We start from the raw sequence: 12467 nt of genomic DNA, 5'->3' as shown, positions 1-12467 counted from the left end.
TCTCATGATCACAGAGGTCTTATGTATCTGGGAGCTTTGAGGGTTCTTCTTTCTCAGAAATGTATTTTTAATAATGTAGGGCCTAATTAAACTCCCCTGGAAGTCCAAAGGCAGGTCTTTTCACTCAGTCTAGTGCAAACAGCATCAGCAAGGCAATAAGTGACTGATCTCAGACCTCTTATGCTCTTTGTGAACAGTATAGTTTTCCCCAGAGACAATTCAGAAGGTGAAGTAAATTCTATGAAATTACTCTTATTTTAGCTAGAAATACAGGTAGCTGTGATTATGCATTGTTGGACTTCACCTTTACTACAGTGTGGTTGGGAAATGTTTTATATCTTCTATAGATGCCATGTAGACAGATCAGTCTCCAGTCAAAGACACAACACACAGTTTAACATTGTGAAAACATTACAAATAATTCTTTAGTTGTCACCACACAAGATACCCAGAGGATGTGGTAAAACAGGAGTTGATCATGTTCTTTATTTATGTTATTAAACATCTAGGTTGGTCCTGTATAGAAATGTAGCTCAGCCGTCTTTTCTGTCTATGCTACAAGCTTCATGTTGTCTGTTACCACACTATGCATTTGCAGTGCCCTTAGTTCTTTCACTAATATCAGTTTTCACAAACAATCCACCTGTGTGAACTGCCTTAATAATAGCTATTTCTATAGAATTTTTTTCCACAATTGGGCTTTTTATTTTATGTTGTGTTTTTTTCCACACTCTACTTAGATCCTGAAAAAAATGAAATTCTTCATCCCCAAAATGTCACTTAGAAGATTCTTATCTAAGAATCGAATTCTTTCCAAAAGCTACAAATGAATAAAAATTTGGTTTTAGAGCAGAAATTATGCTGCAGCCTTAACTGCAGGACTCTTTAACACATCTAATTACATATACGTACAACTTCTGCTTTTCAGGCAAAAAATAATATGAACAATACAAAAACAAATCCTGTGATGCAAGGCAGACAATCTGTACATCACACCCACCATATTCTTACTTGAGTTTTCAGCTGTCTGCCATGGGGAGCATAGTAGGCATTAACCCACGAATATTACATCCAGATCCAAACATAAACATTCCTACAGTTCATAATAATCTTGATCCAGGAATATGATTTGAAACTATCATTAGTTGGAAGCACCCTTATGATATTATAATGCAGGCTGACAACTGAAAAATAAGTCCACACATCCTCTCTTCACACCAAACCATATGAAATGGAACCATGAAATGTCCATTGGCTCTAAAATTAGAAGAAGCCCAAAGCCCTCACTGAACTATCTTGACAGGATGAGATATAGCAAAGGAGACAATAGTTGGTTTAGAGAATGTACAAGACGACTTGCTTCCATTTTAGTCAGTGGTCAACCATTGATAGTCTTCAAAGGGACAAAAAGCAGACCTTGTGCACTGATTTAACCTCTGTGACTCCATCCCTCTGACTGCTTGGAGAAAATCAGCCATGAAACCTCCTGAGCAGACTCCTGACAGAATTGGTAGTCCTCGGTGGAGTAATATATCAGATCAGTGGTTTTGTTCATTGTAAGAACATATACCATATTGAAGGAGAGGAAAGGAAAAATATAAATGAATATAAAATATGATCTACTGTTCCATTGCCTGTTTAACCAGCTTATCAAATATTCCATTAGAAATAGCTTCTCTCCTTTAAAGTACACTTAATATAGGTGTCATTTCTACATTATTTTCACACTTTTGCCATTGCCAGTACAACATGCTGATCATTAAATCCCTCATTTCTATTTGATTGATAGGAAAGATGAAATATCAACAGAGAAAACAGGTGGCAAAAAGCTGGAAGACATTCCTTCAATTTCTACAGGTAAATCAAATCTGCTTGCTGTGTCTCTGCCCATTAAATAGAATTGCTAAAACCAGCGATTTATAGATCTTAGAAGGCTGTAATTTAATGAATGCGGTAGAAGCATAACAATTTCAGTGAAGTACAATGAAAACGCTTTAGCAAAATAATCTACAAGAAGCATTTTTCAATTTCTTTACAGCATGCCTGCTACTCAAATGTAGCATTCCAGGTTTGTTTCACAGACATAAAATGCATATGTTTTCCTAATTTCACCTGTAGAGAGTAGAGCTAATTTTCCTTCAGTTATGAAATAACGTTTATAGTCTCAACTGCTGCATTTTGTTAGCCAAAGTAAGCTAGCAGATGAAAATAAAGAATTACTTTAGCCAGAAAGTCACAGTGATGCCAAGACACTAATTTGAGCAGATTATTCCAATTAGACCTGCCAACACTATTGTATACTACAGTTCTTCACAATAATGTTAGAAATTTATGAGGTGATAAAAATCTGTAAATATGAGTATTTTGGTTCAAGGAGAAAACATCCTGCATACATATTTTTATGAGGACCAGATATGACAGAATCTTATTGATAGCAACTTCCAGCATGGTAATTTTGCCTCCATCTGGAAAACTCTGTCAAAGACTCTTGTTACTTTAAATTGAGCCCTAAAGAAAGGTGGCTATGATAGAGACAAAGATCTCAACTGACAAAATCAAGCTTAGACATTTGGTGATATATAATGCAGCCTGACACAGAGCTATCAATTATTATTATTTAATTCACACAGTTTCATTGATGCATAGTCAGTGCCATTTTTGCCTTCACATGCAACACTACTGATGTTTTGACCTGGAAAGAAAGGCCACCTTTTGTATAAAAAGTAGCTGCTTTACCCATGCCATAAGTCATGACCACCTTTCACTGGCACAGGCTCACACTCAAACACACTCTCTGTAAGGAAAGCTTCTCCAGTGAGCTGATACCCGGCCAACAGAAAGGGGAAGATTTTTGATGTGCAAATCTGTTCTTGCCTGATTTTACTTTACCCCCTAACAGGGTCCCCTGGCACATCCCTGTCTCCATATGCACCAGTACCTAACGGCACACTGTTCAATGAAATTGTTAATGACACGAAGACTCCTGTGAAGGTGAGGGCAGCCTGTTTTCCTATCCTACTTTTTCACTTACCTCTTCTTTTTGAGCACAGTTAACAGAAAAGAGGGGCAAGCCTTATAAACACTTAGTGCTTATAAACCATGAGTGCTCCCCTCTGTTACTGCTAGTAGTACTGAAGGGTTTAATTAGTATCTGTTCTGTAGTGGAATAGTGCATAATGTTTCTTGTGTACTTGGTAGAAAGTATAAAAATATGGCAACCAGCTTTTAGGCGGAGTCTTCATTCTTTTGATGAGGGGCCTGTTGCCTATTTTGCACTATTTTGTAACCTTGTTCTTCATTAAATGATGTAAAAATGCATACCTTTTAGGCTTTCCACAACACAGGGGATAGGACTGGACCTTCTAGCTTTTTTCCTGCCACACAGCCAGCTGTCAAACAGGGGATCTCCACTGCTGTCTCCTCAGAGCAGCCATGCAGCATGGCGCCGGGGGCTAGCCCCTCCTCCGCAGGTTTACAGCAGCTACCGCAGGTTTACAGCAGCTACCACAGGTCACAGGTTACATCTGAGACAGCGGTGGGGGTTTCAGGAGGGGCTGTTATTTTCCTTGTGCTAGCTGCTGTGCCTGGGGGTGGCAGTGAGGTAGCCCCAGTCTCAGCGAGGTGACAAGGAACATTCCGGAACCTCCCTCTGGAGAGAAACCAAGGCCTCATCATGGCCCGAGGGCCTAGGGTGCACCCTGTTGCTGAGGAGCCCCAGGTGGGAGCCAGCCCTTTGCGTTTCCCCTCTGCTTTGCTCTGAGATTTTTTTGGGTTTTAATTTCTAAAAAGTTTGCCTTTCTAGAGCAGCTCCTCAAAAAGCCACTCTGGGGGTTTTTTTGTTGTTTGTGTGTACTGGCTGTAGGAAGAGGCTCAAGCCACCTCCTCCCCACTTGGGTGAACTCAAGGTCTCAATGCTGCTGCCACCAAGAATCAGAGGGCAGAAATGGTGGCCAAAGCCTCGCCCATCACACCCCTGGCAAATCGCCACCGTTCTCCATCCTGTCTCTGCAAGCTTCTCAGCTCCAGCATAGGAATTGCACTGGAGTGATCTCAGATAAATGCCATTTTTACTGTCTGAAATGATTACACCCTCAGGATCTAAGAAAGCAAAATAATCTTAATATTTTAAACTGCGTACACCTACCTGTATCATAGTTGTTGGAGTGAAAGAGCAGATAAAATATGAGGGAAAAAATGGTTTTAAAATTGCTTATTTGTGATGTTCAAGATGTACCAGGAGATTGGCATTAACCAGTTCCTCCATGTTATAGATCTCCTCATTCTTTCTTAGCCCAGTCCTTTGTGATCAGCTCCCTAAAGGCTGGATCCTCAATAGTCATAGGGCAACTATACAGAAAGTGCATATTCCTTAACCTTCTGTTTATATGATAGAACATTACATTCTCTAACTGATGAGCTGTATTTTTATATACAAAACATATGTTCCTCTAAAACTGAGGTATCCTAAGGAATGACTTAGCAGAGCAGATTTACGCAGAAGCAATGGGTGCAGAAAGTGTTCTCTCCTGGTTCACTCAGTCTTTATTATATCAACATCTTATTTTCTCTCTTATCCCCTGACACACCATAATTGCACATATTTCTTGTTCTTCTTATTCTTGGAAACTATCAAAACCTACATGCTGTTATGTATGGGACAGATGTCTTTAGCAGCCTCATGCCAATCCACCTGGCAGCAGAAGTGGAAACCCCACCTCTCTGTGGGATTCAGGCTGATGAGCTTGCTGCTTTTTTGGGCCAGTTTCTTCTTGATCATTGTCTTGCTCCTGTGTTTTTATACCTTAGATAAACAAACAAACAAAAACTGGCTGAAAGTAGAATTTCCCCTGAGCAAATAAAAATATTAAAAAGCATTTAAAGAATACAGAATATGTAAGTATTGGATATAAGTATAAACATGCAATGTATATGCAGTACATACAGTAATTAAAAACTTGTTTTGTGTTCCTAGACCTTCATATTTTTAACAGGCAAATTTTATAGAACCCTGACAGGTTTTATTCAGGAAAAAAAAAAAGGGTTTTTTGTGTAATCAAATACATTGGCAGTGGAACGCAGGGATGGTATGTGTTAACATTAGTAACAAGATTTGTGAAGAAGGACTGGGAGATTGGCGGAAGGCAGGAGTTTCCTGGGTAGCCCCTCTGCATCACCTCTTCAGGTATTTGCGTTCCAAGACTTGAAATTTGAAGTTCAGCTCTGTTTCTGAATGAGGAATAAGAGATACCTTCCTGATTTTAAAATTAGCAAATGCATATTGTTATATCTAAGATGAATTAGGAAATCTTTCTGAATGCACCCATAGCGGCTCTTCTCCTTGTGGCCTGCACATCATACTCTACAAATGAATTGGCTTTTGGAGTTTAACATTATTAAAGGAAAAAGTTAGTAAGTGTAGGTCAAAACTGCAAATAGTTTCAGGAAACAATAAACAAAGAGTACTTTTAATAGCAGTAAAGTCAGCTGCACAGTCAAAATGTAACACAGGTAGGGCTACTTCAACTTCATTATCAGGAAAAAGCAAATGCAAACGCATGAACATGAACAGACAGTAACAGAGAGTCTGTCAGTCTGCTCTGGTTGACCATGGGTGTTCTGAGGGTAGGACACCAACCAGCTTTTAGCATTTGCTTGTCACTCTCCTTGATGTCACACACTTTCCTCCAAAGTAGCAAGTAAAGCTGTATGACTTTAATGATGATGGAAATAAGAAGACTTGGTAACAGTCTCTGTGCAAGAAAGGCTTGATTCATCACCTTCATTTATGCATATCAATAGTAACTTTCAAGTCACAGTAATAGAAACTTGTTTGCAAAGGCAGAATAATTAAGCCAACAGATGTGGCTACTGAACCCTTGCCTTTTGTAGGATATGGTTCAGAAAGTTATTTTGGGGACAGGTTTAAAAGGGAACTCTTCTACATAATAAATACTGAAATGTGAGGGAAAAATCAATTAGTTCTATTTCTCCCCTTTTTTTTTCCTCTTCTTTTCCAGGAGCTGGGAACTAATACAGTCCCAGAACTGCCTATGGAGCAAATGGTAGAATTCAGTGTCACTCTCACTGATCAGGAGTACACAGCTGAACTTAGTGATCCCAACTCCCCACAGTACCGACAACTCGCTGCCAAATTTCAGCTACAGGTAAGGAGGTTGAGTGAGTGCCAAAATGCTGGCCTGGTACCTTGACTGAGATTTATAATATGAAACTGCCTTCACCATGAAACAAAACTAGAATCTACTGCCCTCATTCGAAATAGGTAATTCCTGTTGTCTCAAGACCTTCATTTTTCCTTCATGTATAGCCAGCTTTCCCCCTTGTTTAGGCCATCTGTTCAGCCACCAAGCTAACAAGCCAACGTCTTTTGTCAACAGTAGAACATCAGATAACTGACGAACAGACTAACTTTAGGAACATCATTTGAGCTTCATCAGGAATTCATGGGCAGTACTTTGTCATAATTTAATTTCTACAATAAATCTAATGAGAAATGTAATATAAATGTTAAAGGTAATCATCTACTGTTGTCTGAACTATTCTTCAAAGGACTTCCAGTCATTTTGTTGTGCATTACCACAGTTTCTGGAAGAACTGGAACATCTGTGGTGTTTTAATATAATTAATAATATTAACTGAATGTTCAGCTATCAATTTAATAGATAGCAGTTAATGCCTTGAGGCTCCCAAAAGGTTTTCTTAGTAAAATTAACTAAGGCTTCTCATCAGTTTCACAAGGATTCCTTGGTACAAGCTATTTCAGTATCCTGGTTCAGTTTCAGATATGCATGTAGAAGGATGTGCTGGCAGAGCTGATAAAAAGTGGCTTCTCTGGAGATTTCCAGTATTACCCTCAAACAGAACTGCCTGCAGACTTTTTTTACTATGCATATAATGATTTAATTCAGCAATTTGACTTTGAAGTTATTTCATTAATTTCACTAGTAGGAGGGGTGAAATGCAAAGTTTCTTGATTGTTAAATTATTTTCCATTGTCATGAAATTTTACCTGTCACTTTAAAGAGTCCAAAGCTGCTCTTGACGTGCAATGTTGAATAGAAAAGTATTTGTAGTCTAGTACCATGAAATACAACTGATGTGATTTCCTCCAAAGATAGGTTATGGAGGAGGCAGAGGGCAATCTTAATACAAGAGTTTTGCAAGTGAATTCAAAGGGTGAGAGTGAGGAGATTAGATTCAGAATTAAAACCTCATCCAGCTACATGAGCTCCTGTACAAATTCCAGAGAAGCCCTTGCAAAGGTTGGGGCCATGGAGTTCCAAGCTCAGTTTCTAATTCATTCCAGGACACAGGGAATGTTACAGTAGGGAGGGAGTTACAGGAGGGAAGAGTTACAGTAGACATTACAGTGTCTAATGTTCGGTACATCTGTACACCACAACAGACATTTAATGGAATGCAAATTCAGATGCTTACACTACTCGGTGAATCAAGATTCATTTGGCAAAAGTAGGAAACAGGAAGATACATATGTACATACAGTTAATAGAAAGCATCAGCTTCATTATGATATAAAGAGAACCAAGAAGAGACTGAACGGAGTCCATGCCAAGAGTCAGCTGGCAGAACATGGATAAAATGGGGTTCAGTTGCCTAAACATGCACCTCTGGTGCTATTTCAGGTGTCCCAGGTTATCCACCACATCTGCAAGGGCCTCTCAAATATGAGGGAGCTGCACTCTTTTGAACTAGCAACTGACCAGATGACCTTAAGGCATCTAAAATGATAGCGCTTGCCAAAGTTTAGGAAAATGAATTGCATCCTAGTGATTTAGGCCCTCAATCGCCGTTACTTTCAGTGAGCATTTGTCATATGAATAACATATAAAATCTTCTCACAGCCTAATTGCTACTTCTGCACCACTTTTACTCAGTCAGACCAAGCTCAAAATGAAGTATTTACCTCAGTTCCTTTCGTACTGTCCTCTTGTGGGAGATGGGCAAGGGAGTGTAGATGGTAGGCCATTTTCTGCGCTAGACTTCAGCTTCTTTTTTGCTTGCTGTGATGAAAAAGACATCTAGGCTGGTACAGTGTGGCAGATACATACTTGTTATTGTGATAATATACCGATCTTTCTTCTTCACTTAACCTACATTAGTGATACAGGGAAAGTTGTGGGTCTTACTGCCCTTTCCCTACCATTTCTGACAAACTCTCATGTATGAATTAATGTTTTAAATGTATGCTGGGTTTGTACAGAATCCTAAAGCTAAGGAAGAGGAAAGATCTCCACATCAGTTCATATACTTTTTAACTGATATGATGAATTAAAAGGACCTGATTCCTCAAAAGGCTTTTTCACTTCAAGTGCTGAATTCCCTCAACTCCACAGGCTTTGCTCACAGATGATGGCTTAGACAATGTATTGCCTGGTACTTTACATGACCAGGTAGTGAACCAGAAAGGAACTGTGGAACTGTGTGTTTAAAAAAAAATTCTTTTCCTCTGACATAGTAGATGTACATTTGACTTAGCTGTATAAATGTTGCTACAACTGGAAAAGACCAAAAGATCAATCGGCTGGATCTCAAAACATTGTTAATTCTTGAGGTGCTTATAAAAACACTTACTATACTAAAGTCTGAAAAATGTATACAGAATTCACCTGTTCTGCTCGTTGTTTAGTCTTCATATTGTCTCTTCTATTCAAAATCATGTAATTGTACAATTGTTTACATTAGAATTAAAAATATATAAAGTTGTTCTCTTTGTACCACAGTCAAGACTGTTTAATTTATAAAATGTTTGTCAAATATTCTAAATCTATCTCCATTTAGTTAATATTTCTAAATAATTAACAATTTACAGTTAAGGTGACTTGAATCACAAAATTATTCATGAACCAAAACTGCTGAAAATTAGAAAAATATTTGATTCATGTTGTTTGACTTGCTCTATTATGAACTAGATTATCACTGATTTACATAATTACATTACTAAAACACGCTGTATTTTGTAATTCATTTTGCCTATTAACAGGCAATACAGGCAGCATATACAAACCAAATATTGTATTTAAGTTGAGCAATGATGACACCACAAAGAGGGCAGCTGAGACTGTGTCCTAGAGCTCTTCCTGAAATGTGAAAAATATTGCCTAGGTAGTCAATGTGTGCTTGCTTTTTAGCAGTAGAACTTACACTGAATTAATGATTTTATTTTTCTCTATAGATGCAAAAAATATTTGAGAAACTTCCAGGATTCAAAGAAATCCACGTATTAGGATTTAAGTAAGTAAGAAAATGGGACTCATTTTTCTATTGGCTACTAGGATTCTCCTCTTCCTTCTTTCCCTCCAACATGAAGAGACCTATATAATAGTGGGGTATGTATTGCTATAAACAGAAAATAGATTTCTGGGAACAACACAGAGACAATATGGAGAGAAGTGTAAACACATCCCAGATGAGACTATGAGGTTTTGAATTACTAAATAGAAGTTAGCTTTGATTCCCTGAGGGCTGAAGTAATCAATAACTCCTTTGAAATTCTTTGCTAGCAACATTGTATTGAGGACTTTCTTAAATGACAAGGTAAAGAGAGTTAGGATTATGATTATTTGGGTGGCTACTTTTTCATGTGTGGATCCTGTGCCCTTCATAGATCACACTGAAGGTGCCTTGGCAAGAGAAGGTTGAAGGAGGATACATGTTCACACATATGAAGCTTTTCCAACAGGTGTTTCCTTGGTGTTTCCAACAATTAAAAATGTTTCATTTTTTAATAAACTTGTGTTCTGTCTTGCCATTTCTTTTCATTTTAACTTCCTTGTACGTTTACTGCTAACACAAGCTACTGTGGATTTTTTTCAATAGACAATCTATGGGAGGGGTGTCAAAACCTGCATGTTTTATATGGCTATACTTTTATAGATAAGAGCATATTATGTAAAGAATCAAGAGGAAAACAAATTACTAATAGTAAGAAATAACATAAAATTGGAAGGGAATAAAGAGCAGGAAAAAAAGACATAAATTCATGTGGGCTTATCGCACAGCATCAGGAACATTCAGTCCTTCTAGTAATATTTAATACACGTTGAAGAACATTCATATCATAACACAACTTTAGACAAAAGCATACTTCTTCCTAGTTTTTCTCTCTGCAAAATTGCTGGGGAAAAGGAGAGAGAAGAACAAAATAGAGTGAAAATTAGTTGCTTACATTTTGATAATGCAAGTGAGAAAACAAAAAGCTGGCTACTGCAGAACAAGCAGAGAAAATCTGCAGCAGCGTCTCATAGTAACAACGAACAATAACTAACCTCTTTCACTTGTGACTCCAGGACATCTGAGTTCCATTTCTGTTTAGTATGATGGTCTTAAGAACTGATCTGAAAGCACATTCATCACTGTGGAAGACCAGGATTGCTTCCAATCATCTAGTAATTTACTTAGCTCCTGAGAGTTACAGATCAGCAACGACAGGTGGTGTTGTCCATTCTCCCTTAGCCATACTGCCACATATGTCAGCAGCATTTCCCATAATGCCATATGGAAGGACAACATTAGAGATATGCTAGAGAATTCATCAGGAAAAACAACAATGCATTATATTACAGAAGGTCAACATAGGCATGTCTTCCAGAGGTAATTAACAGGTCAAGTTATCCCTGTGACTAAGATCTGAGTAGGCATCGTGCAGAGTAAGAGTAATAGTTGCTAATACTGTCACAGGTGTTCATTGCCACCATAAAGATATAGATTAGCAATGACAGTGGTCAAATGGCACCATTTGTAGTGGGAGAGAGGAAAACAGATATTTCAGACTATCAAGGTTAAAGTAAAATTCCTGTTTCCCATCCAAAGGATGGAGATTCCCATTGCTTTGAAAGGAAAAAATAAAATGATGAAGAGTAGGCTGTCATTTTCACACAGAGATAAAAATTATAGATGACACATAAAAGATAAAATAAATTGTCAAAAGGTGTTTTTCATGTATGACTGATTGATTTATTGATATACATAAATCTTTGTTTTTCTTTCTTTTGCAATCCTTTATCACACCCTTTCTTCTGTGATGACATGAAGACAGAAGAAGGAGAAAGATGGGTAATTTGTCTGTAATTCATAATTAAGATTATCATTTTATAGACTATCAGATGCAGACAGATACATAAATAAATTATCTTTATCTTGATGTGGCAAAGTGAATTGATTTGTGTTCTAAGTACAAAATCTGTGATATAAAGCAGCAGGGACTGCTTTTACCTTAATCTGAAAGGTTCATGTAATCAAATTTTGTCACGATATCTCTGAAGGAAAGAAAATTGTTTGACCTAAGAAAATTCACAATCAGATGACTAAAGATCTTTATCAGTCATAAACTGAAAGTGAAAAAAAGTAGGGAAACTTCATGTTTAAATTTTCTCTTTTGATCTGCTGTTTCCTAGATGTATTCCCATATACACATATCTTCAATAAGTATGTAGAATTTATTTGCTGTCTCCATTAACAGGCCAGATAGAATGGCAGAGAGACCAGTTACTAGCTTGATAAAATGCAGGGAGCTTTTGACTGGTGATATAAACAGTTACAGTCTTTTGTCATTGCTTAAAAGTGCTGCTGGGGAATAACTTGTGTAGAGGTTCCTATAATTTCTCTTTTATTTGTAGTTTAATGCTTTTCCTGAATTCTTGAAATGTCATATAAATGTAAATACATAGCACATACTAGATAAAGTGAAATTCCTCTCTCTCCAGTTATTTGATATTATGAAAAGCAACATAGTGGAGTACAAATGTTTTACAATGTACTAATTATTTTTCATTTTTATTAAGTTAATTTAGCATTTATGAAAAGTGATGTATTAATAATTGTGAAAACGTGAGACTTCTGTTAAACATGTGTATCTAGGGAGAAGCTATACACGTTCATTTGGACTTGGAAAAACTAGTTCCCATTGTGAAAAGTGATTTGCTTGCCACATTAGCTAACTTTCTTGCTGTTCTTCAAAAAACAGTAAAAGTTGCCCCAGTTGTGATAGTATTTTTGCTTACTTGTAGTTCTATGAACTGTCTAATCCCTTTTCATATGTTCCTGTATAATTAATAGGTGATTATGGCTTCTAGTAACCCCAGTATGCATTTATGACTGTTTGAACCAATAATCTATGACTTCAAACTATATTACCAGTTCCACAGATCTCTGCACAGTCAAATTAAACTGGATTATGTTAGAACATTTTTACAATTTTCTTCAATATTTGAATTTTTGTTAGAAATTACTCATCAAAGAAAAAAATGTTTAGGTATAGCAAAAGCAATTTGAAGATGACAGTCTCATTAGAAAGAAGTATATCTATCTTCATTGTTTTTACAGAAGATAATATGTTATGGTTGCATATATTTTTGTTTGTTTGTTTGTTTGTTTGTAAAATCAGTCCTCAGCCAGTAACTGATTTTGCTGCACTGGGCATTTTTGCATCT

The 12467-nt window shown here is 37.2% G+C and overlaps 1 protein-coding gene across 1 annotated transcript in view; it reads left to right on the top strand.

Moving 5' to 3' along the window:
• Window positions 1–12467, top strand: part of IMPG1 (interphotoreceptor matrix proteoglycan 1) — a gene marked incomplete at both ends in the record, with an annotated part of 62534 nt that overhangs the window by 17490 nt on the left and 32577 nt on the right. The window contains 5 exons of the mRNA XM_081997180.1: window positions 1790–1857; window positions 2900–2991; window positions 6018–6164; window positions 9212–9270; window positions 11071–11091. Of these exons, the coding sequence (XP_081853306.1) occupies window positions 1790–1857; window positions 2900–2991; window positions 6018–6164; window positions 9212–9270; window positions 11071–11091 (387 nt within the window). The remainder of the gene's footprint in view (window positions 1–1789; window positions 1858–2899; window positions 2992–6017; window positions 6165–9211; window positions 9271–11070; window positions 11092–12467) is intronic.

This window comes from Phaethon aethereus (assembly GCF_964289735.1).
Source record: "Phaethon aethereus genome assembly, chromosome: 3".
Taxonomy (NCBI): domain Eukaryota; kingdom Metazoa; phylum Chordata; class Aves; order Phaethontiformes; family Phaethontidae; genus Phaethon; species Phaethon aethereus.
Note: the sequence above shows the minus strand (reverse complement) of the source record. Positions and strands in the feature narration are given on the sequence as shown.